Source organism: Miniopterus schreibersii, assembly GCF_964146895.1.
Source record: "Miniopterus schreibersii genome assembly, chromosome: X".
Taxonomy (NCBI): domain Eukaryota; kingdom Metazoa; phylum Chordata; class Mammalia; order Chiroptera; family Miniopteridae; genus Miniopterus; species Miniopterus schreibersii.
In genome coordinates, this window is record NC_138104.1 from 56,343,170 (window position 1) to 56,365,774 (window position 22,605).

General features: G+C 37.0%; 1 protein-coding gene across 1 annotated transcript in view; it reads left to right on the top strand.

Moving 5' to 3' along the window:
* PHKA1 (phosphorylase kinase regulatory subunit alpha 1) overlaps positions 1–22,605 on the top strand; it is a 208,546-nt gene that overhangs the window by 147,444 nt on the left and 38,497 nt on the right. Inside the window, exons 18-22 of the mRNA XM_081125812.1 lie at positions 5,893–5,971; positions 8,220–8,386; positions 10,764–10,940; positions 12,357–12,448; positions 12,810–12,949. Coding sequence (XP_080981938.1) covers positions 5,893–5,971; positions 8,220–8,386; positions 10,764–10,940; positions 12,357–12,448; positions 12,810–12,949 — 655 coding nt within the window. The remainder of the gene's footprint in view (positions 1–5,892; positions 5,972–8,219; positions 8,387–10,763; positions 10,941–12,356; positions 12,449–12,809; positions 12,950–22,605) is intronic.

Consider the following 22,605-nt stretch of genomic DNA (forward strand, 5'->3'; position numbering starts at 1 on the left):
CCAAATTCAGCACACATTAAAAAGATCATACACCATGATCAAGTAGGATTTATTCATGGGATGCAATTTCCTATTCTAGAGGTGTATATCATATCTTTTATGAACACTAAGACAATAAGAGCATGTTTAGGGGAGATATTTAAAATTGATTTTACTTTACCCATTTTTAAAGTATTTTGTGAAAGCAAAATATATGCATACATATATTTTCTCAGTTAAAAAAATAAATTGAATAGAATGAAAAAAAAGAATGGTTCAACATCTGCAAATCAGTAATCACCACATAAAATGAAGCATAAAAATAATTGATCATATCAATACATGCAGAAAAATCATTTGACAAAATCCAACACCCATTTATGGTAAAAATTCTCAGGAAAGTATGAGTAGAGGGAACATATATTCAACATAATAAAATAATAAAGGCTATATATGGCAAACCCACAGCCAACATCATATTCAACAGGGAAAAACTAAAAGCATTTCCCCTAAGAACAGGCACAAGACAGGGGTGTCCACTCTCACCACTCTTATTCAATGTAGTACTGGAAGTCCTAGCCACAGCAATCAGACAAGAAGAAAAAATAAAAGGCATCCAAATTGGAAGGGAAAAGGTAAAACTCACATTATTTGCAGATGATATGATATTGTATATGTAGAAATACCACTACTTATCAAAACTTAAGAGATTTGACCAAAGTCATATTCAGACATTTTGATGTCCTTAAATACTTTTACTTAAAAAAAAAAAAAAATCCAACTTCCATATAAAACAGGATACACTCATTTTAACCTATTTCCCCTGCTAAATACAAATAAAATAAAAGCCCTGGGTATTATCTATAAAACAAACATGGGAAAACTGAAAACTTGTAAAAAAGAAGGGAGCTTGCACCTGAGAAGTTTACTGGGTTTTCCTTCTGCCTAATATATCCTGGACTCGGTGCTGGAGAAGCTATTATTCTACCAGTGGGTACTGATTTTTTTTTAAAGGCCCCCAAAAAACTTTATTCCTCTAGCCAATGGAACAGGAAAAGGGCAGCCTAGCCAAACAGAAAACTTTTAGTCAATAGCTGTTCTCCTCGATCCAAAGACTACAGAAAAAAACTTCAGCCCCACTGCTACCCCTGTCATCAGAGGCTGAGTGGGGATCCTAGACTTCTACCTTCACATAGTTGTGAAGAAACATCCATCTATTTCCCTCCTTAGGGGTGGTGGTCAAGAAGTGCTAGTGAGAGCTTAGGTATTCATACTTATCCAACAGTAAAGGAACTCCTTTCACACCCATCTAGCAATAACAAGATAGTTCTCCCTTCCTTGCTGTACAGTGTGAGAGGAGACCTGCTGAATCAGAAGATTCGGGAAGATCCAGAATCTCATAAGATGACAGCCCAAATTTGGAGAATACAATAGAAAATCACTCATATCAATGTCCAAGAAAATCTCAACTTCAATGAAAAAAACGTGATCGACAGACACCAATCCAAGATAACAAAGATGTTAGAATTATGACAAAGATTTTAAGGCAATCATCATAAAAAATACTTTTACAAGCAATTATGGCCACCCTTGAAATTTGAAAGTAGGAAGTCTCAGCAAAGAAATTGAAGATATAACGAATGAAATGAAAGTTTTAGAACTGAAAACTACATTTCATAACTGAAGTGAAAATTTCACTACATAGGCTCAATAGCAGAATTAAAATGATAGAGTGAACTTGAAGGCAGAACTATAGAGATGACCGATTCTGAACAAGAGTAAAAATATATTGAAGAAATATGAACAGAGCCTCAGGGAGCTGTGGAACTAATAATAAAAGATCTAACAGTTACATTATAAGAGTCCCAGAAGGAGAGAGAAAAGAATATGGGCCTGAAAAAGTATTCCAATTAATAATGACTGAAAAATAGTCAAAAGGCATAAAGCTGGAGATTCAAAAAACTGTGAAAGCCCCAAACAGGATAAACCCAAAGAAACTCATGCCAAAACACACATAATAATCAAACTTCTGAAAATTAAACAAAAAGATTAAATCTTGAAAGTAGTAATAGAGAAATTATCTTTTGCCCATATGGGAAAAACAATTTGAATGACAGCAAGTTTCTAATTAAAAACCCTAGAGAAAATGGAGAAGTGGAACAACATTTTTCAAGTGCTGAAAGAAAGGAATTAAAGACTAAGAATTCTAAATCCAGCAAAAATGTACTTCAAGAATAAAGGGGAAAATACATTCTCAGATGAAGGAAAACTCAATGAATTTGTCTACAGTAAATGTGTCCTAAAAGAATGGCTTAAAGGAAGTTCTTGAAATGAAAAGGAAATAAGATAGAATATTGAAACATCCAGAAAGAAAAAAGAATAGTGTAAAGAGTAAGAATATGGGTAAATACAGTAGATATTCTCCGCTTCAGTTTTGACAGTTGTAACAAAAATTGTAACACTGTCTAATGTGGCTCTCAAAGTATTTAGAGGAAATCTTTAAGGCAATTATATTATAAACAGATGAAGGTAAGGGACTGAAAGGGAGGTAAGGTTTCTAGATATCACTTTAACATTGATACTATTAGACAGCGATGTATGTATAATGCATGTTTATATGTATAATGTAATACCTAGAGTAACCACTAAGAAATTTGTACATGGAGATAAAGTTAAAAAGACTATAGATAAAAGAGAACAGACTTACAGATACAGAGAACAAACTGATGGTTTCCAGGGGATAAGAGGGCAGAGGGATGAGTAAAGGGGAATAAAAGGAACAAACTTCCAATTATAAAATAAGACACAGGGATGTAGTTTACAGAACAGGGAATATAGCCAATAATATCATAATAACTGCACAGTGACAGAAGGTGATAATATTGTAAGGTATATAAATGCACACTTGAAACTAATATAATATTGTGTGCCAACTGTACTTCAATAAAATTTTAATTAGACAAGTCCACACCACGGTCTATTACACAGTTATTTTTAAAATGTGTCATAAAAAACACATAGATAAATCAAAATGGAATTCTTGTAGGTGTTTTGGAAGGCAGGAAGAAGAAAATAGAGAAATGAAGAGCAGAGAAACAAACAGAAAACAATAAGTAAAATGTCAGACTTAACCCGAATATATCAACAATTACATTAACTATAAATGAAAAATTAAATACACCAATTAAAAGACTGAGATGGGCAGAGTAGGTTAAAAAATGACCCACATATATACTGTCTCCATGAAATTCACTTCATATATAACAATATAGGTAAACTGAAATGAAAAGAATGGGAAAAGATATACCATGTAAAATTAATTTTTAAAATTCAGTAGTGGTTTTGTTAATATTTGGCAAAGTAGACTTCAGAGTAAAGAGGAGAAAACATAATGAAAACATTAGGAATGAGAATGGTAATATAACAACAGAAATGGAGGAAACTATAAAAATTATAAAAGAATACCAATTACAATTTGTAAATCTAGATAAAATTGAAAAATTTTTTAGACAAGTAAGTAATATAAGAATAAGCTTAAGAAACATGCATGAAACTTTGTGAGAAAATTATAAAACTAATGAAGAGCAAAAAGAAGATTTTAATTACTAGAGAGAAAAACTACCACGTTGCTAGATGGAAATGGTTAATATTGAGAGGATGTCCATTCTTATTAAATTAATCTATCAATCCAGTGCAGTTTCAAATCAAAATAAAAACACAAATTTATATGAACAAACTGAATCTAAATTTCATGTGGAAATGAAAATGTACAAGAATACCCAGACTTTTTAAAAACTGAAAACAATAAGAGACTATAGATCCGTCAAAATTAAAGCATTCATATGATAGCAATCCAAATACTGTGGTCCCCACCTTATCTACAGCTTTGCTTTCAATGGCTTCAGTTACATGCAGTCAACCATGGCCCAAAAATATTAAAAATTTCAGAAATAAATAATTTATAAATCTTTTTTATCCTTACCTGATGATATGTTTATTGATTTTAGAGAGGGAGAGAGGGAGAAAGAAAGGGAGAAAGGGAGAGGGAGGAAGAAACATCTATGTGAGAGAGAAACATTGATTGCCTCCTGTATGTACCCTGACCTGGGATCAAACTCACAACCTAGGTATGTGCCTGGGAGTTGAACCTGCAACCTTTTGGTGTACAGGATGATACTTAACCAACTGAGCCACCCCGCCAGGGCAATAAATAATTCATAAGTTTTAAATTGTGCACCATTCTGAGTAGTGTGATGAAATCTCAGGCTATCTCGCTCGGTCCTGCTTGGAACGTGAATCATTCCTTTGTCCAGCATATCCAATGCTACCCACTCCTTAGTTACTTAGTAACCATAGCAGTTATCAGATATTTTGAGAGAGAGAGAGACCACATTCACATAACTTTTATTACATTGTATAGTTATAATTGTTCTATTTTAGTATTATTATTGTTAATCTCTCGTATAATTTATAAATTAAACTTTATCATAAGTATGCATGTATAGGGGAAAAACATGGTATCTATAGGGTTTGATACTATATATAGGCATCCACTGGGGTCTTGGAACATATTTCCTGCAGATAAGGAGGAACTACTGTGGAGGCAAAAGAATATAATAAATACATTTGGGGAAATAATTTATTTAGGTCTGCTACTTTACATTTTATGAAAAATTAAATTCTGAATATATTTAAAAGCTAAGCAAAGACACCTATGAAAGAAGAAAATATGGGAGAATGTTTTTGTGATCTTGGACTGAAGAAAGCTGCCCTTTGTAAGACACAAAAAGACACAAAAAGGAAAGATCAACAAATTTTAAAACACGAAAATTTAAATAAAATTTTTATACAAAAATGAACTGTGGTTGAGGTTGAAAGACAATAAAGTAGACAATAAAGGATTTGCCATACATATGATAGAAAAAAAGGGTGATATTCACAAAATGTATGTATGGAGCCCTTCAAAGTTGATTGAAAAAAAGATAAATTATTTAATAGAAACATGGGGAAAGGACATGAACAAGCAATTCATAAAAGAAATAGAAATGGTCAGCATATACTTGAAAACATGCTCAATCTTACTAGTAATAAAATTAAAATAATATCTTTTTTTAATGCATTAGATAAACAAAGATTTAAAAGATTATTAATGCCTATTGTTATTAAAGGTGTGGGGATACAGTCACTTCCTATACTGATGATGGAAATATAATTGACTCGACTTTTTTAGTGGGCAATTTGGCAATCTCTATAAAATATTTTGTAAGTGTTCCCTTTGTCCTAACAGTTCTACTTGTAAGAATTTCCCCTAAGGAGATAATAGAGTAAGTGCATATAGATGTAGGTGCAATAATCTTCATCACTGTGTGCTTGTAATGCAAAAAACAGTCTAAATATCTGCTATGGAATAATTTTTAGTTTTTACAAAGGATAAGTTAGAAAAAAATGGATCATAAAAAATATGTGTAGTATTAACTCCTTAACATAAATCAGATAATTGTTAGCCTTCTAAATATTTTTATGCCTACATACATAAACCAAGGCTCATTAGATGGCATAATATTATATGAAATATTTAGCACAGTGCTTGGCATATAACATTCAATGAATGGTTACTGTTATTATTGTCAGCATTCAGTAGTCAAGTGTTCTGCCATTGGGCTCTGTGCTAAGTGTTTATGATAAATAGGATACAGACTATCTTTGAGGAACTCTGTCCATTGGTCATCATCCCTTAGCAAGTGCCCATTCTGCAGTACTGTTGGCTCTCAGATGAACTGTTGAAATACAGGGTGGTCAATGAGGAGTGTCTCATTTGTACCATCCTCACCAGACTATTGGTTTGAAATAATTGAAAGATCCCCCTTATTTAAAAGTTAAAACCAAAAAGATTGTTTTTAAATTCTCTTCAAGATGAAGATGGAACCAGCTTGAATTCAAGTATCCTGGCAGCACTCCAAAAAATGCAGGATGGCTATTTTGGTGGGGCAAGGTAAGTGACCTCTACATCTCTTTAGTGAAATGAAGTGAAATTTGGAAGCTGGGTACAGTAGTCATAGACTTGTTATACCTTTCTGTGTATCATTTTTTATAGCTGGGTTTTTATGTTAAATTTATTGGGGTGACATTGGTTAATAAGATTATATAGGTTTCAAGTGTACAGTTCTATATACATCATCTGTATACTGCATTGTGTGCCCAACACCCAAAGTCAAATCTCCTTCTGTCACCACATATTTGACCCCCTTTACCCTTTAGTAAGCCCCACCCCCTTACCCCTCTGGTAACCACCATACTGTGGTCTGTGTCTATGAGTTCTTGTTTTGTTTGTTTTTCTTGTTTGTTCATTTGTTGCTTTCAGTTTTATTTCCACATATGAGTGAAATCATATGGTTCTTAACTTTTTCTGTCTGACTTATTTCACTTAGCATATTCTTTCTGTGTATCTTTAACAACAATCTCATCGTATTCAGAGAAGCTTATATTTGATAGATTGAATGACAGAACTTAGTGTTATAGAGAAGCACTGGAATTGTTCCTCATCCTCACCTTTGCCTAGTTATCTTAACAAATTCAATGGATAAGAAACTTATTATTAAAGAATAAAAAAGGTTGCTGGACTATTCAATTCTGGCTGCTTTTCTTTTCTTTTTTCCCCTAAGTTTTTATTTTGAGAAATTTCAAGCTAACAGAAATCATATGGAAAATCTCTCTCCCCCTCTTCCCTTCCTTCCACTCCTCCCTCCCTCTCTTCTTCCCTACCCTCCTCCCTCTGTCACACATACATATGTGTAAGCATACTCACACACACACACACACACACACACACAGACATTTTTTGCTGAACTATGTGAAAGTTAGCCAGAAGTATCACAACTCTTCTTCCCTAAATACTTCAGTTTCTGTCTCTAAGAACAAGAGTGTTTTCATACATAACTGCTTTGTAATCATTAAACTCAGAAAAATTATGACTGATAAAACTCTATTGTCTAATACAGAGCTCATATTCAAAATTCTCAATTTGTCCCAATAATATTTTCCCATAGCTTTTTTCCCCCCACTCCAGGATCCAATCAAAGATCACACATTGGCATTTAGTGATTATATCCCTTGATACTTTTTTTTTTTTTTGAGAGAGAGAGAGAGAGAGAGAGAGAGAGAGAGAACAATTTGTTGTTCCACTTATTTATGCATTCATTGCCTGATTCTTGTATGTGCCCAAACTGGGGATTGAACCTGAACCTTGGTGTATTTGGACAACGCTCTAACCAACTGAGCTACCTGGCCAGGGCAATGTCTTTTAATGTGTAACAATTCCCTAGTCTTTTGTTAGCCTTTCATGACAGTTTTCATTACAGTTTTGAAGAAGGAAGGTCAGTTATTTTGCAGAATGCCTCTCAATTTGGTTAAAGTGGTATCTGTCAGGTTTTTCCATATCCTTTGTCCAACAGTCCTTCACCAAATAGTCTTACCTTCAATTGATAATCAGTCATTATTAGTGGAGTTGTAAAATGATGATTCTGTGTTTCTATCATTCCGTGTGTGTATATTTACTATTTGGAACCTTTCTCTTAAAAAAACGGCTATCTCCTACCCCTTTTATTTTGTAGTTTTAGTGTCAGCATAGATTCATGGATTTTTATTTTATTCATTATGTCATCCTCCATTCCTGTCATTATTTATTTCAATGTTCAAATTAGACAAGATTTGGCCATTGGAAGCCCTTCAAACTGGCTTCTTTAGAAAATCAGTACTATTGACTTTCCCTTTGGTCTCTGCAATTGGCTTTATAAGTAGGGGAGGATATGGTTTACAGTCTACTATAATTCATAAAATTTTCAAATACCATTTTTTATTTTCAAAGTGGTCTTTTTGAGTATTTTTAAAATGATGTAATGGATTTGTGATAATTTTTCTTTATTCTGTCCTAGCTTCTCTGGTAGCCAAATGGAAATGTTGGCCAAATATTTGGCATAGTTTTCAAAAGAGCAGCATAGCAGTGAAAGAAAGCAAAACTGATTTGGTGGATTGTGAACTCATAATTGTAGTTTTTATTAACATGGTACCATCACCTATAATGCATCATGCCTAAGAGTGCAGTAAAATTTTACTTTTACAGAATTTATACTAATGTATAAACATTAGTAATCCCCCAATACAACATTCTGGGTGTCCTTTTTCACTAAATTGTGTTGCATTTTCTCTGATTTCCTGTTTTCTGTTTACCCTCTAATTGTCAGGGTTCAAACAGGTAAATTGTCAGAGTTTTTGACAACATCTTGCTGCACACATTTGAGCTTCATGGACCCTAGACCTGAAAGTAAGCTGTACAGTGAAGATTACAATGACAACTATAGCGAGCTAGAATCCTGTGACTGGATGAATGGCTATGATTCAACCAGTAATGGTAAGGAGGCTTCATAAAGGCACTGGCCTTGCTGGACAAGAATACAAAGTATTGTTGACTATCCTCCTTAATGTTTCTCACTGCCAGCAGTCTTACTCCTACTAAATACACCTACTTTTTGTTTGGCTTTACTTTTCATCCTCTACTTACCTTTGGTTTCTGGACTAATATCCCTGTTGTGATTGTGGAGTATGGAGTTGGGCTATCCCTTACTAAGTAAGGTTAGGGAAGAGTTCTCTGCTGGACATATAAAATGGTTAGTGATTTCCATGGTTAGTGACAAGAAGCAGTGATGAGTGAGAGATATTTAGTGAAGTATATACAGTAGTAAGAAAACTATACATATACACTACTGCTTTTTGACATTAAAATATAAAATATGAAATTAAATTGCTTTTTATATATAATAGTATATAGGCACTTCAGAATCTCCTGGAGGACTTCACAGTTTGAAAAAAAAAACTATTCGGTATGCATGTTGCTTTTATATTACAAACTGGACAAATAAGGCCCAACAAAGTCTAACTAGTTGTTAGGAATACTAAGATGACAGTGAGATAACATCATGGGGGCATACATTAAAAATGGCTACAAAGAACCCTAAAGTGTTAAAATACTGACCTACGCAGAGCAAGCATTACAGTGCTTGAATCCCAAAGAAAGAAGGGCGATAGGAGCAAATTACTCTTCTAACTATCTATCTAAAACATGGTTTGCCTGCTTTCATTGTCTGGATATTTAACTGTTAGCCTATATATTAAGGCAGCCAGTTTCTTTATTTTAAGAGTGGTGTGTTGGAGAAAAGAAAAAAATAAATAAATTAGCTTTCCTTGATGAGGTAGCATGCATAATCTCATATATAATAGACCAACATGTTAGCAGTAAGAATGAATGTTTTCTTGTTTGGGCTCAGAATTTACTCACTTAAGTACCATTTATTCACTCTGTATTGTTTTTGTAAGATCTAAAATAGTGTGATTTTCTTTGTTGAGAAATTGCATTAAATATGAAGTTATTTCCAAATATCAATAATAACAAAAGTCATGATATCTAGCTTGGCATACGCTGAACTATTTTGAAAACCAGACAAGAATGATAATATATTGAGGTTGATTGTTATTCCATGGGTAATTGTGATTTTCATCTGTAGGAGTCGTTCGCTTAGATTAATTTCTAAAACATGTTTTTAATAATATGTGTCACTGAATTTGATATGCATTCTGAGTCACTTTTCCCTCTCTGGATTTACTCATCCGTGGTTTCACAATGGATGTGTCTATTGCTTGCCAGCCCTTATATGAGGAAAGCACTTCTCCCCATATTCTTTTTTTAAATATAGTTGGTATACAATATTATATTAGTTATATTCATTTCAAGTCCATATTCTTTAGAATCCTCCACCCAAGAATCTAGATTGTACTCAAGGTTAAAATTTTTGCCATTAGGATATCAATGAGTATGAGTTCCATTTTTACAGCTTTTTTAGTTCCCATTAGTCACATCAAAGCACCGAAAGACATCTTAGAGATCACCAAAGATGATTTAAAAAACAGTTGATGCATGGCTGACCTAGTAGACTTCAGTATTGATCCAAACACTGTGCTTTTCCAATTATAAATGTTGCAAATGTTCATGTAAAGTTTGAGATGTTAAGCATCCATAGGGCATATGTTTATTTTTGCTTCCATTATCCATAACCAGAGGTAATGCCATAGAAGATATGTGGAAGAGAATAGGGACCACACCTGTCTTCTTCACCATTGAAACCTCAGCATCTAGTACACCTCCTGGTACATAGTAGGCAGTAAATATTTGGTGAACAGATGAATGAGGTGACTAAAAAGACGAATGTGTGTCCAGTAGTCCTTTCAACACCAATGCCACATGGAGACTGTTTTTTGTTGTTGTTGTTAGCAGTCATAGCTTGCCATTTGTGGAATATGTTTTCAGCTAGTCTCAATGTTTAGTGGAAGATTTTTACCCTTCCTCACAAAAGTCTCATCATACCAGTGACATTCAAAGGGCCCTGTTCTGTTCCTTCTCCATTATCACCATCACCACCATAATCATCATATGCTTGCATATGAAATGTTTGCACCATCTTTCCTATGTTAACCTCATACTGCTTCCAAGGGCCCTAATATTGTCTCAGAAAAGTTGAAGAACAAGTGGGTCCTGCTAATGACCATAGTTTTTAAATGGTAAAGCTATGAGATTATATAATGATCACATACTTTTTCCTCATGAGCTAAAACAGCCTACTTCTGGTACTGTTGTGGTCACAGAATCTGGTCATTCTGTTTGGTGGGTTAGATTGTGATGTAACTAAAATGTTCATTCTTTTCTTTTCACCCCCCGCCCCCCACTAACCTTTCAGCTCACTGTGGTGATGAAGTTGCTCGTTATTTAGATCACCTTTTGGCGCACACTGCTCCCCATCCTAAACTAGCCACTACCTCTCAGAAGGGAGGGCTAGATCGGTTCCGAGCTGCTGTGCAAACAACCTGCGATTTAATGTCCTTGGTGACCAAGGCCACGGAGCTGCATGTACAGAGTGAGTAATGCCAGGATTCACTGGAGTCAAGCACAGGATGACGTGAAACCCAGAAGGGGAGGGCATTTATTACAGTGTAAGCAGGAACTTTGTTTTGTTCGCTGCTTTATCCCTAGCACCTTGGATAGTACTTAGAACATATTAGACACTCAAATACTTGTAAAATTAATGAATTGGGTATAATTTTGCTATAGATAGTGCTATGTACTCTGGTTTTCCCCTTTGGGAATAATTTTATTTAAAGAGAAAGCATTGTAAACTATTACAAGAGTGCCTTGCAATGGAGAAGGAGATATTCTCCCTTAAGTAAGCTACATCTGGTTCCCTTATGCCAGCTGTAACTTTTATAGTCAGTTGTTCCAGAAGTGTAGAACTGTTTGTCAACTATAGCACTCATTCTTCAACAACTTTGCCATTCACCTCTCCATGACCACTACCTTCCTTCAGCAGTATTTGTAGTGGAAGATATCTTCTAGACACATTGCCAGGAGTAGTCATCGTCCCCAAGAGTGTTCAATGCCTCTATAGTAGCTGCATGTGAAGGGACAGAAGGGATCCTTGGCCACACCTGGAGGACCTAAATGTTAACATTTACAGATGATGAGAATGATTGAGATGCATGCTCTTGCTGTCTAAAACTTTATTGATCATTACTAACCAAATATATTAAACATGAACATTGGAGAATCACTTAACATTTAGAATAGGGGAAAGCTTAGCATTCCCTTCATGTATGCTTCTTTGACAGAGGGCTTATATGAAAAATAAACTTTATAAAGTTAGACTTTTAGATTATGAATCACGAAACTTGAGCTTAATTTCCAGCTCTGCTACTTACTTGCTTGAACAGTTATTTGAGCTCTATATCTCTATTTCTGTACCTGTAAAATGGTGAAAATGACAAGAAAGCCTCTCCTTAGAGGTTATGGTAAGTATTTCAACAATGGACTGTAAGTAAAATTCTTAAGAATATCTCAAAGTTGGTCTGCCACTACATTTTTTGATTCCCTAGATAGGATCATCCACTTATCTATTCTCAAGAAAATCTAACTGTGAGCAGCCAGATATTCTCCGAGGGAATTCCAGAAAATATAAAACATAACTGGGTTCTTTCTGTAATACATGGTATTCTATCAGAGCATCAGTGATAGTACCATTGTGGTATTGGTTACATTTTTAGACTTTAATATCAGCTGATGCTACCATCCTATGCATCATTCAAAAAATGTCTTTTGATTGATTGAACATTCTTTAAATTATTTTTTGATATTTATATTTCTTTTCTTTGATATTACCCAGAAAAGATAAACTTCTTTAAATAACCAAACATATATAACTTCGTTGTTGAGATCAACTGTTCCATTTTTGTTAGTCTCTTGATTATCTAACCTTTATCATAATGTCAACCTTTTGCAGATGTTCACATGTATCTTCCTGTAAAGATAGTTCAGGCTTCCCGGCCTTCATTCAACTTACTTGATTCACCCCAGCCCCCACAAGAGGATCAGGTAAACTTGCACATGAGGTATTTCTATCAGCTTTTTGCAAAACTGCCATCCTTATGGAAAATAATAGAACTAGCCATTATGGTTTCTGCTACTAACTGGTGGTAGGCAAACTGCTACCCTGGTGAAGATGCATGACCTTTTCAGTTCACTTTTAAAATGGGCAAGTTTTTCTAGCCAGGCTTTATGAAATCTAGATTGCTGTATCATACATCTTGAAGGTTTCATTGTTTTTGGTTTACTTTTCATTAAAATGTAACAAATTCTTATGGAAAAAGTTTAGAGATCAAAAGATCAACACTGTAAGGCATTATTTAAGTTGAGCACTGTGGACTTAATTTTTTTATTCTTTTTCAAATTAAAGGTTCCCTTGGTTCATGTAGAAATACATCTTCCTAGAGACCAGTCTGGGGAAGTGGACTTCAAAGCACTGGTTTTACAGTTAAAGGAGACCTCCAGCTTCCAGGAGCAAGCTGATATCCTCTACATGCTGTATACTATGAAGTAAGTAGTGGATATTATCAATCTACTTTAATGTCCATATGGAGAGGAAGAATAGTATAATAAATATAGCATAGCTTTGGAGTCTCACTGATCTGGATTTGAATACAGTTTTGCAACCTGTAATTTGTCTTCATTTATAAAAGTTGGATTATACCTACCTCATTGTAAAGATTAAACAAGATATAATATCTGCAAAGTCTCTAATACAATATCTTATACATAGTGACCAATAACACAACTATTATAATCATTATTATGGTTATTTTAAGCTTTCATTATTTGGTAAAATCTACAGATAAATATATTCTTAACTCAAAAGGAGTAAGATAAATGGAGGCTTACATGAAAAAGAAACTAGCATTTTTGAGTGTTTGCTATGTGCCAAGCACTCTGTTAGGTATATTATATCTAGATACCTCACACTCAGTAGGCTCAAATTGAACTCCACTCTCCTGTCCCCTACACTCCCCCCACAAAAATAACCTGTTCTTTTACATTTCTTCATACCAAGGAGGTAGAATGGACACCCCCCAAAATTTGGTTTGGATGTTGAGACTGATGATGCCACACACATTACCAAAAGGGTGTGGAAAGTATTCCTCACATAATGAGACTTTCTATGGAAGAGCAGAACAAGTTCCTGAGTTGGTCCCCCCAAAAAGCTTGAGCGAGCAGGGAAAGGAAGCTGGATTTGGGATTGTATTATGATTAGGAGGTGAGACTGAGACTGAGATGAGAGTCCCCAAAGGAGGGAACACTCAAACTTTCTTATCAGCTTGCCCAGATGTAGGTGGGAAGGGAAAGAGGAGTAGCGGGACTTGAAAGCTGTCAGCAGTCAAGCATCCAAGGTGGAGTCAGACTCTGAAATTCTCCATCTCTGTTGTTGAAACCAACACCTACTTAATAATCAAGCTTCTCCCCATATCCAGTTAATCACCAAGTGTGTCCAGTTTTACCTCTAAATATTTATCTTCTGCATTTCTGATATTACTGCCTTCATTCAGGCCTTTGTCTCTCACCAGGACTATTGTTACAGCTTCCTAACATGTCTTCTTATTTCCATCTTGTTCTCCTCAAGCCCATCCTCCACAGAGGAGGGACAGTAACATTTTTTTTCTTTCTTTTTATGCTAGAAATGTTCAAACTTACATAAAAGTAGAGAGAATAGTATAATGAACACTATTGGGCCCATGACTCAATCTGAACAATTATGAATACATGTTAATCTTTTCACATTTATATTCTTCTCACCCTCTCATCCCCCTGAATTATTTTGAAGAAAATATCAGACATTTTATCATTTTATTCCTAAATATTTTAGTATTATTTCTAAAAGACAAGGAATCTCTTAAAATATAACCACAAGGAAACTTCTAATTCCATATGAGATACAGTAGGTGCATTTCTTTCTATTCCTCCTGCTAAGTAGAGGAAGACATTTTTATAAAACAAACATAACAAGATGTTGAAAAGCAGACAAGAAGACACTAAGGACCTCAGAATCTAAAGAATGACAATGTGGTGAGGTCTCTGGGTTTTCTTTGTTGCCTTGTGTATCCTGCATTGAGTACTGGAGAGGCCAGCAACCTGAAAATGACAATTGCACAGACAACAAAGGAATCTAAGGAACAATATAAATGAACAGACAAAACAGAAACAGACTCACAGATACAGAGAACAGACTGATGGTTGCCAGTGGAGATGGGGATTGAGGGACTGGGTGAAAATGTGGAATCTAAGGAACAAAATAAATTGACAAACAAGATAGGACCACAGACGTGGAAACATGAAACAGACTGACAGATCTCAGAAGGAAGGCAGGAAGGAGGGCGGGAAAAGATTGACCAAAGACTTATAAGCACATATGCATAGCCCATGGACAGACAATAGACAGGTGAAGGCTTGGAGTGGGGTGGGAGATGGGTGGAAGGGGGCAAAGGGGGGAAAACAGGGGACATCTGTAATACTTTCAACAATAAAATAAATTTTAAAAAAGAGAAGAAGTACAAATTGGTAGTTACAAAATAGTCATGGGGATATAAAGTACAGCATAGAGAATATAGTCATTAATATTGTAATAACTATGTATGGTGCCAAGTGGGTACTTGACATATCAGGTTCTTGAAGTATGATTGCCTAAGCACTATGCTGAAACCAATACAAAATAATATTGAATGTAAACAATCCCTAAGAAAACCTGTTCTGTGGCAGATGCTCTCCTAATTCCAGTGAAGATGGAGAAGTAGGTAAATGCTGTGCTTGCCTCCTCCCACAGCCACATGAAAATTCCAACTAAATTACAGAACCACCTGAAGACTAGCTGAACAGAAGTCCTATAAATAAAGATATAAAGAAGCCTGTGATAAGACTGGTGGGAGGGACAGAGACACTGAATGGGCAGGACCCACACCCAGTGTCACAATTAAGAATCAGGAAGGATATCTTGGCTGCGGAGGTCCCCTTTGAGGATCAAGGGATCCAGACTCCCCAGCCCAGGGCACCAGAGCTGAGAAGAGGAGTCCCCATAACATCTGGCTGTGAAAACTAGTGGAGATTCCATCCAAATGAGATGGAGGGCTGCTGGAGTCCCAGGTGTTCCACTTGAGAGGCCACGCATAGACTTGATCGTTTACAAACACCCTTGCTCTGGGCTTCAGTGCAGGGGCAGCATCTCAGAAAGTACCAGGGACATATGGAGAGTTGCAGAGGTCAGGGCAGCTCTCTTCAGGGATGGAAGTGCTGGCAGGCACCATTGCTCCTGTGTTAAGCACTCATCCCACCCAGCAGGTGCAGGCAGGCACCAAACCTCAGTTCTCCATTAACCTGGCTAGCACCATTCTTCCCGCCCTGGTGATTCCCTGAAACCCTGCCCCATCCACCTTGCCTGTTCAGCCTGAGCCACTTCCAGCAACTTTTCCACAGGTACAGCCTGCCTCAGCTCCCATTGTGGACTTTCCTAAAATCTCTCAAAGGTCCACAAATCCCAAGCAAGCAGTGGCTGGCCTCAGCACTCCCTGCACCTCTTGCTAAGCAGCCCCAATCCTACTACAAATGGTGACTGGTCTCAGTTTGCATTGTAACTCTCATCGGAAGGCCCCAAGCCTGGCATAAGCTGAAGTCAGTGATGGCTTGGAATGTAGCTTCAAGTAAGTGGCTACAAGCCTGGCACAAGTGGAGGCTGACCTTAGTTCCCATCGTGGTGCCCACCAAATGGACACAAACCCAGTACTAGTGGCAGCCACCCTCAGCTCACAGCATAGCCTCTCCTAAGTGCCTCCAAGCCCAGCACAGGCAACTACCAACTGCAAATGACTTTGTAGGTCCCACCAGGTAACCCCCAGTGAGGTACAAATGGCACCTGAACTCTAACTCTACCAGAGTTCCTCCTAAGAAGCTCTAGAACCAACACACTTTCCGGCTGACTTCAGACCACACCAGAGCACCACCCAACCAATTCCACAAATCACGCACCTGAAGGGCAGACTCAGCTGGTACCAAAGCCCCACTAAAGTGACCCCCACTCCATGGGTTCAGGCCCCACACAACAGCTCATCTACATCCAGCCCTCACAGCCAGTTAACATGAGGTTCAATCCCACCCACAGACATGCCAACAGCAATCAAGGCTCAACTACAATAGGAGGGTGCACACAACCCACACAAGGGACACCACTGCATCACCTGGCTCAGGTGAAAAGGGAGACTGCACCACTGGGTCTCAAAGGATACCTGCTACATAAGGCCACTCTGCAAAGACTGAGAGATATAACATCTCTGCCTAGTACATGGAAACAAGCACAGGGAGGCAGCCAAAATGGGGAAACAAAGATACATGTCCTAAATGAAAGAACAAGACAAAACTCCAGAAAAAAAATAAACAAAATGAAGACAAGCAATCAGATACAGAGTTTAAAACATTGGTTATAAGGATGCTCAATGTACATCCACCAACTATAAAGTTAATACAAAGGTTAAAATGCAAAAGTAGGAGTTTCATGTATAATTACAACAATAGTTTAAGCGTGTTATGACAAAAACATTAACCCAGGGGAGAAAAATTGTAGTGATTTTAGAATGCATTAGAAGTTAAGCAACCATCAACTTAAAGTATATTGCTATAAACACAGCTTGGTATATATGAAGCACATGGTAACCACAAACCAAATATCGACAAGAAATAAGCAAGAAATAAAGAGAAGGGAATACAAACACAACACAACAGAATATCATCAACATACAAGAGACAAGAACAAGAGAATAAGAAAGGAACAGAGAACTACAAAAAACAACTAGAAAAACAGTTAACAAAATGGCAATAACTACATGCCTGTAAATAGTTATTTCATATGTGAATAGACTAAATGCCCAATCAAAACACAAAGTGTGGCTGAATGGATTAAAAAAAAAAAAAAGACCTGTATGTATGTATGTATATATATATATATATATATATATATATATATATATGTGTATATATATATATATATATATATATATACTGCCTATAAGAGGCCTACTTCAGACCAAAATAAACACACATACTGAAAGTAAAGAAATGGAAAAAGATACTTCATACAAATGGAAACAAAAAAAATGGGGCAAGTGATGTCAACAGAATGGCAGCGTGAGAGGTCCTACAGTTCTCACTCCTTGAAGTTAGAAGTTGGACAGCTATGATTCAACAAATTATTCCCTGCTCAAAATGCAAACACGTCTGAGAGATCCTCACCTTGAAACATCTGAAAGTGGGCATATCTGAGCAAAGAGGGAAAGGGGGAAAGGGGAGCACAGAGATAGGTGCCACAGACATACCCCGGAGCTCACTGCAGGACTTGGTAGCAGGGGAAGAGTAAGCTTACAGCACACACACCCTGCAGCCTTAAGGAGCAGAGGGGTAGAACCAACATTCCTGCCTAGTGGTCAGCACATACTGTGGCTGAACCCAGTGATAGGGCCAGAGACTGAACACGTAAGAACTGCAGCTGTGGTCTAGCAGCCACCATTACCAAGTAGAAGACAAAGGAACAGACATGTAGCTGCCTCCCCTCACATTCCCAGATCTCTCAGCAGCCCCAGCAGCTGTAGCAGTGTAAGTGGCAGGTTACAGTGTGCATACTCTCAGCAACCCTGAAGACCAGGGGGCAGAAACATTTCTGCCTGAGAGGCAGGTACAAACTGGCTAAACCCAGTGACAAGGATGGAGATTCAGAAGTGTGGCAGCTGAGGTCTGACAGCCACCATTACTGGGAGAGAACAAGGCCATAAATGCACAAAGAAGCCTGTTCCTATGCACGCCACCCCCACCCATCCCATTGGAGCCTGGTGAAAGCACCTGGACACCTTGGATAGTACAGCACTTCTGGCATCTAGTTGCAAGAGGCAACACTGGGCCAGAAACCCATTACCCACCACATTTCTCCACAGGGGTGCTGCCCTGAGACTGAGGTGACCTGGTCACAGAAGGGATGCCCATCTCCCCAGGGAATATGGGGGCATATTTAACAGCCAAGGCAACAGGCCCCACACAGACCCCAGAAGCCTTAGCAGGGCAATAAGAGAAAATGAAAACTTGCACTTCACCTACTGGAAAGCAAAAGAAAGAACTTTCCTCACCTGCTAAATAGTGAAGTGTCAAATGCTTTTCTTAAAAAACAGGTTTTATACCATATGACCCAGCAAGCCCTCTTCTGGGTATCTACCCAAAACTGAAAACATTTTTTTTCCATGAAATGTTAAAGGGTCTTTTTTTTTTCTTTTTAATTTTATTATTGTTTAAAATATTACAGATGTCCCTTTTTCTCCCCAATGACCCGTTCCACCCCGTTCCTTCCTCCTCCCCAGTTCCTCTCCCCACCATTGTCCATGTCCTTGGGTTGTGTATATATGCACATAAATTCTTTGGTTACTCTCTCCCCCTCCACCCACCAACCCTCCTCCATCTGTCTGACATTCATCAGTCTCATCTATGCTTCCATGTCATTGAATCTATTCTGTTCATCAGTTTATTAAGTTCTTTAGATTCCACGTATAAGCGAGTTCATGTGATACTTGTCTTTCACTGCCTGGCTTATTTCACTTAGCATAATATTCTCCAGGTCCATCCATGTTGTCCCAAAGGGAACGACATTCTTCTTCTTTACAGCTGGGTAGTATTCCATGGTGTAAATGTCCCATAGCTTTTTTATCCACTCATCTACTGATGGACACTTGTTCTGTTTCCAGATCTTAGCTATTATAAACTGTGCTGCTATGAACATCGGGGTACATATATCCTTTCTGATGAATGTTTCAGGATTCTTAGGATATATTCCTAGAAGTGGAATCACTGGGTCGAACGGCAGCTCCATTTTTAATTTTTTGAGGAACCTACATACTGTTTTCCATAGTGGCTGCACCAGTCTGCATTCCCACCAGCAGTGTACTAGGGTTCCCCTTTCTCCACACCCTCGCCAGCACATGTTGTTTGTTGATTTGTTGATGGCAGCCATTCTGACATGTGTGAAGTGATACCTCATTGTGGTTTTAATTTGCATCTCTCTGATGATTAGCGATGTCCAGAAGTGTCTATTTAAGTCCTTTGCCCATTTCTTAATTGGGTTGTTTGTCTTCCTCTTGCTGAGTGCTATGAGTTCTTTGTACACTTTGGAAATTAGCCCCTTATCAGATTCATCCTTGGAAAATATGTTTTCCCAGAACAGGGGGTTCCTTTGTATTTTGAGGCTGTTTTCTTTTGCTGTGCAGAAGCTTTTTAGTTTGATGTAGTCCCATATGTTTATTTTTTCCTTTGTTTCTCTTGCCCTAGGAGATGTATCAGTGAAAAGTCCACTACGTGGGATGTCTGTGACTTTACTGCCTATGTTTTCTTCCAGGATTTTTATGGTTTTGTGACTTACATTTAAGTCTTTTATCCATTTTGAGTTTATTTTTCTGTATGGTGAAAGTTGGTGGTCTAGTTTCATTCTTTTCCCAGCACCACTTATTGAAGAGACTGTCCTTACTCCATTGGATACTCTTGCCTCCTTTGTCAAATATTAACTGACCATAATGGTGTGGGTCTATTTCTGGGGTCCCTGTACTGTTCCATTGATCCATATGCCTGTTGTTGTACCAATACCAGGCCATTTTGATTACAGTGGCTATGTAATATAGTTTGAATTCCGGTAATGTGATCCCTCCCACTCAGTTCTTTTTTCTCAAGATGGCTGCAGCTATTTGGGGTCTTTTTTGGTTCCATACAAATTTTCAAAATGTTTCCTCTAGGTCTGTGAAATATGTTGTTGGTATTTTCATAGGAATTGCATTAAATTTATAAATTGCTTTGGGTAGTATAGACAGTTTAATGATATTAATTCTTCCAATCCACGAGCATGGTATCTTCCTCCACTTGTTTAAATCTTCCTCTATTTCTTTTTTCAGTGTCACGTAGTTTTCTGAGTACAGGTCTTTTACATCCTTGGTTAAGTTTATTCCTAGGTATCTTATTTTTTTAGTAGCAATGGTAAATGATATTGCTTTTTTAGTTTCTCTCTCTGAAAGTTCATTGTTGGTGTATAAGAATGCCATTGGTTTCCAGATGTTGATTTTGTATCCAGCTACCTTGCCAAATTCATTTATCAAATCTAGTAGTACTTTGATGGAGTCTTTAGGGTTTTCTATGTACAATATCATGTCATCTGCAAATAATGACAATTTTACTCCCTCCTTTCCAATTTGGATGCCATTTATGTTTTCCTCCTGTCTGATGGCTATGGCAAGGACTTCCAGTACTGTGTTGAATAATAGTGGTGAAAGTGGACATCCCTGTCTTGTTCCAGTTTTTAATGGAAATGGTTTTAGTTTTTGCCCATTGAGTATGATGTTGGCTGCAGGTCTGTCGTATATCGCCTTTATTATGTTGAGATATGATCCCTCTATTCCCACTTTGCTGAGAGTTTTTATCAGAAATGGGTGCTGGATTTTGTCGAATGCTTTTTCTGCATCTATTGATATGATCATAAGATTTTTGTCCTTCATTTTGTTTATGTGATGTATCACATTTATTGATTTGCGGATGTTGTACCAGCCTTGCATCCCCGGAATAAATCCTACTTGGTCATGATGTATGATCTTTTTAATGTATTGCTGGATCTGGTTTGCTAGTATTTTAGTGAGGATTTTAGCATCTATGTTCATCAGGGATATTGGCCTGTAATTTTCTTTCTTTGTAGTATCTTTATCTGGTTTTGGGATTAGGGTGATGCTGGCCTCATAAAAAGAATTTGGGAGTTTTCCCTCCTCTTGAATTTTCTGGAATAGTTTGAATAGAATAGGTGTTAATTCTTCTTTGAATGTTTGGCAAAACTCTCCTGTAAATCCATCTGGTCCAGGACTTTTGTTTGCTGGGAGTTTTTTGATTACTGCTTCAATTTCATTAGTTGTTATTGGCCTATTCAGGTTTTCTGCCTCTTCTTGATTCAGCTTTGGAAGGTTGTATGCTCCTAGGAATTTGTCCATTTCCCCCATGTTGTCCAATTTGTTGGCATACAGTTGCTCATAATATTTTCTTACAGTCCTTTTTATTTCTGTTGGATCAGTTGTTATATCGCCTCTTTCGTTTCTGATTTCATTTATTTGGGTCCTCTCTCTTTGTTTCTTAGTGAGTCTGGCTAAAGGTGCATCAATCTTCTTTACCTTTTCAAAGAACCAGCTCTTGGTTTCATTGATTTTTTGTATTGTTTCTTTAGTCTCTATGTCATTAATCTCTGCTCTGATTTTTATTATTTCCTTCCTTCAACTTCCTCGGGGCTTTTCTTGCTGTTCTCCTTCTAGTTCTTTTAGTTGTTGTGTTAGATGGTTCATTAGATCTTTTTCTTGTTTCTTGAGATAGGCCTGTAACGATATGAATTTTCCTCTCAGGACTGCTTTCGCCGTGTCCCATAGGTTTTGGGTTGTTGTCTGTTCATTTTTGTTACTTTCCATGAAGTGTTTGATTTCTTCCTTGATCTCCTTGGTAACCCATTCGTTGTTTAATAACATGCTATTTATCCTCCATGTGTTTGAATATTTTTGAGTTTTTTTATAGTGGTTGATTTCTAGTTTCATGGCATTGTGATCTGAGAAGATGCTTGATATGATTTCAGTCTTCTTATATTTGTAGAGACTTGCCTTGTGCCCTAACATGTGGTCTATTTTTGAGAATGTTCCATGTGCCCTTGAGAAGAATGTGTATTCTGCTGCTTTGGAGTGAAATGTTCTATAAATGTTAATTAAATCCATTAGGTCTAGTGATTCATTTAAAGTCTGCGTTTCCCTGTTGATTTTTTGTCTTGATGATCTGTCCACTGTTGACAGTGGTGTATTAAAGTCCTCCACTATGATTGTGTTGCTGTCAATCTCCCCTTTGAAGTCCCTCAAGAGGTTTTTTATATATTTAGGTGCTCCTGTATTGGGTGCATAAATGTTCATAAGGGTTATTTCCTCCTGTTGGATTGATCCCTTTAGTAATATGTAGTGACCATCTTTGTCTCTCGTTATGGTCTTTATTTTGAAGTCTGTTTTGTCAAAATAAGAATTGCTACTCCAGCTTTCTTTTCCTTTCCATTTGCATGGAATATTTTACTCCACCCCTTCACTTTTAGCCTGTGTGACTCTTTTGCTCTCAGGTGGGTCAGTTGTAGA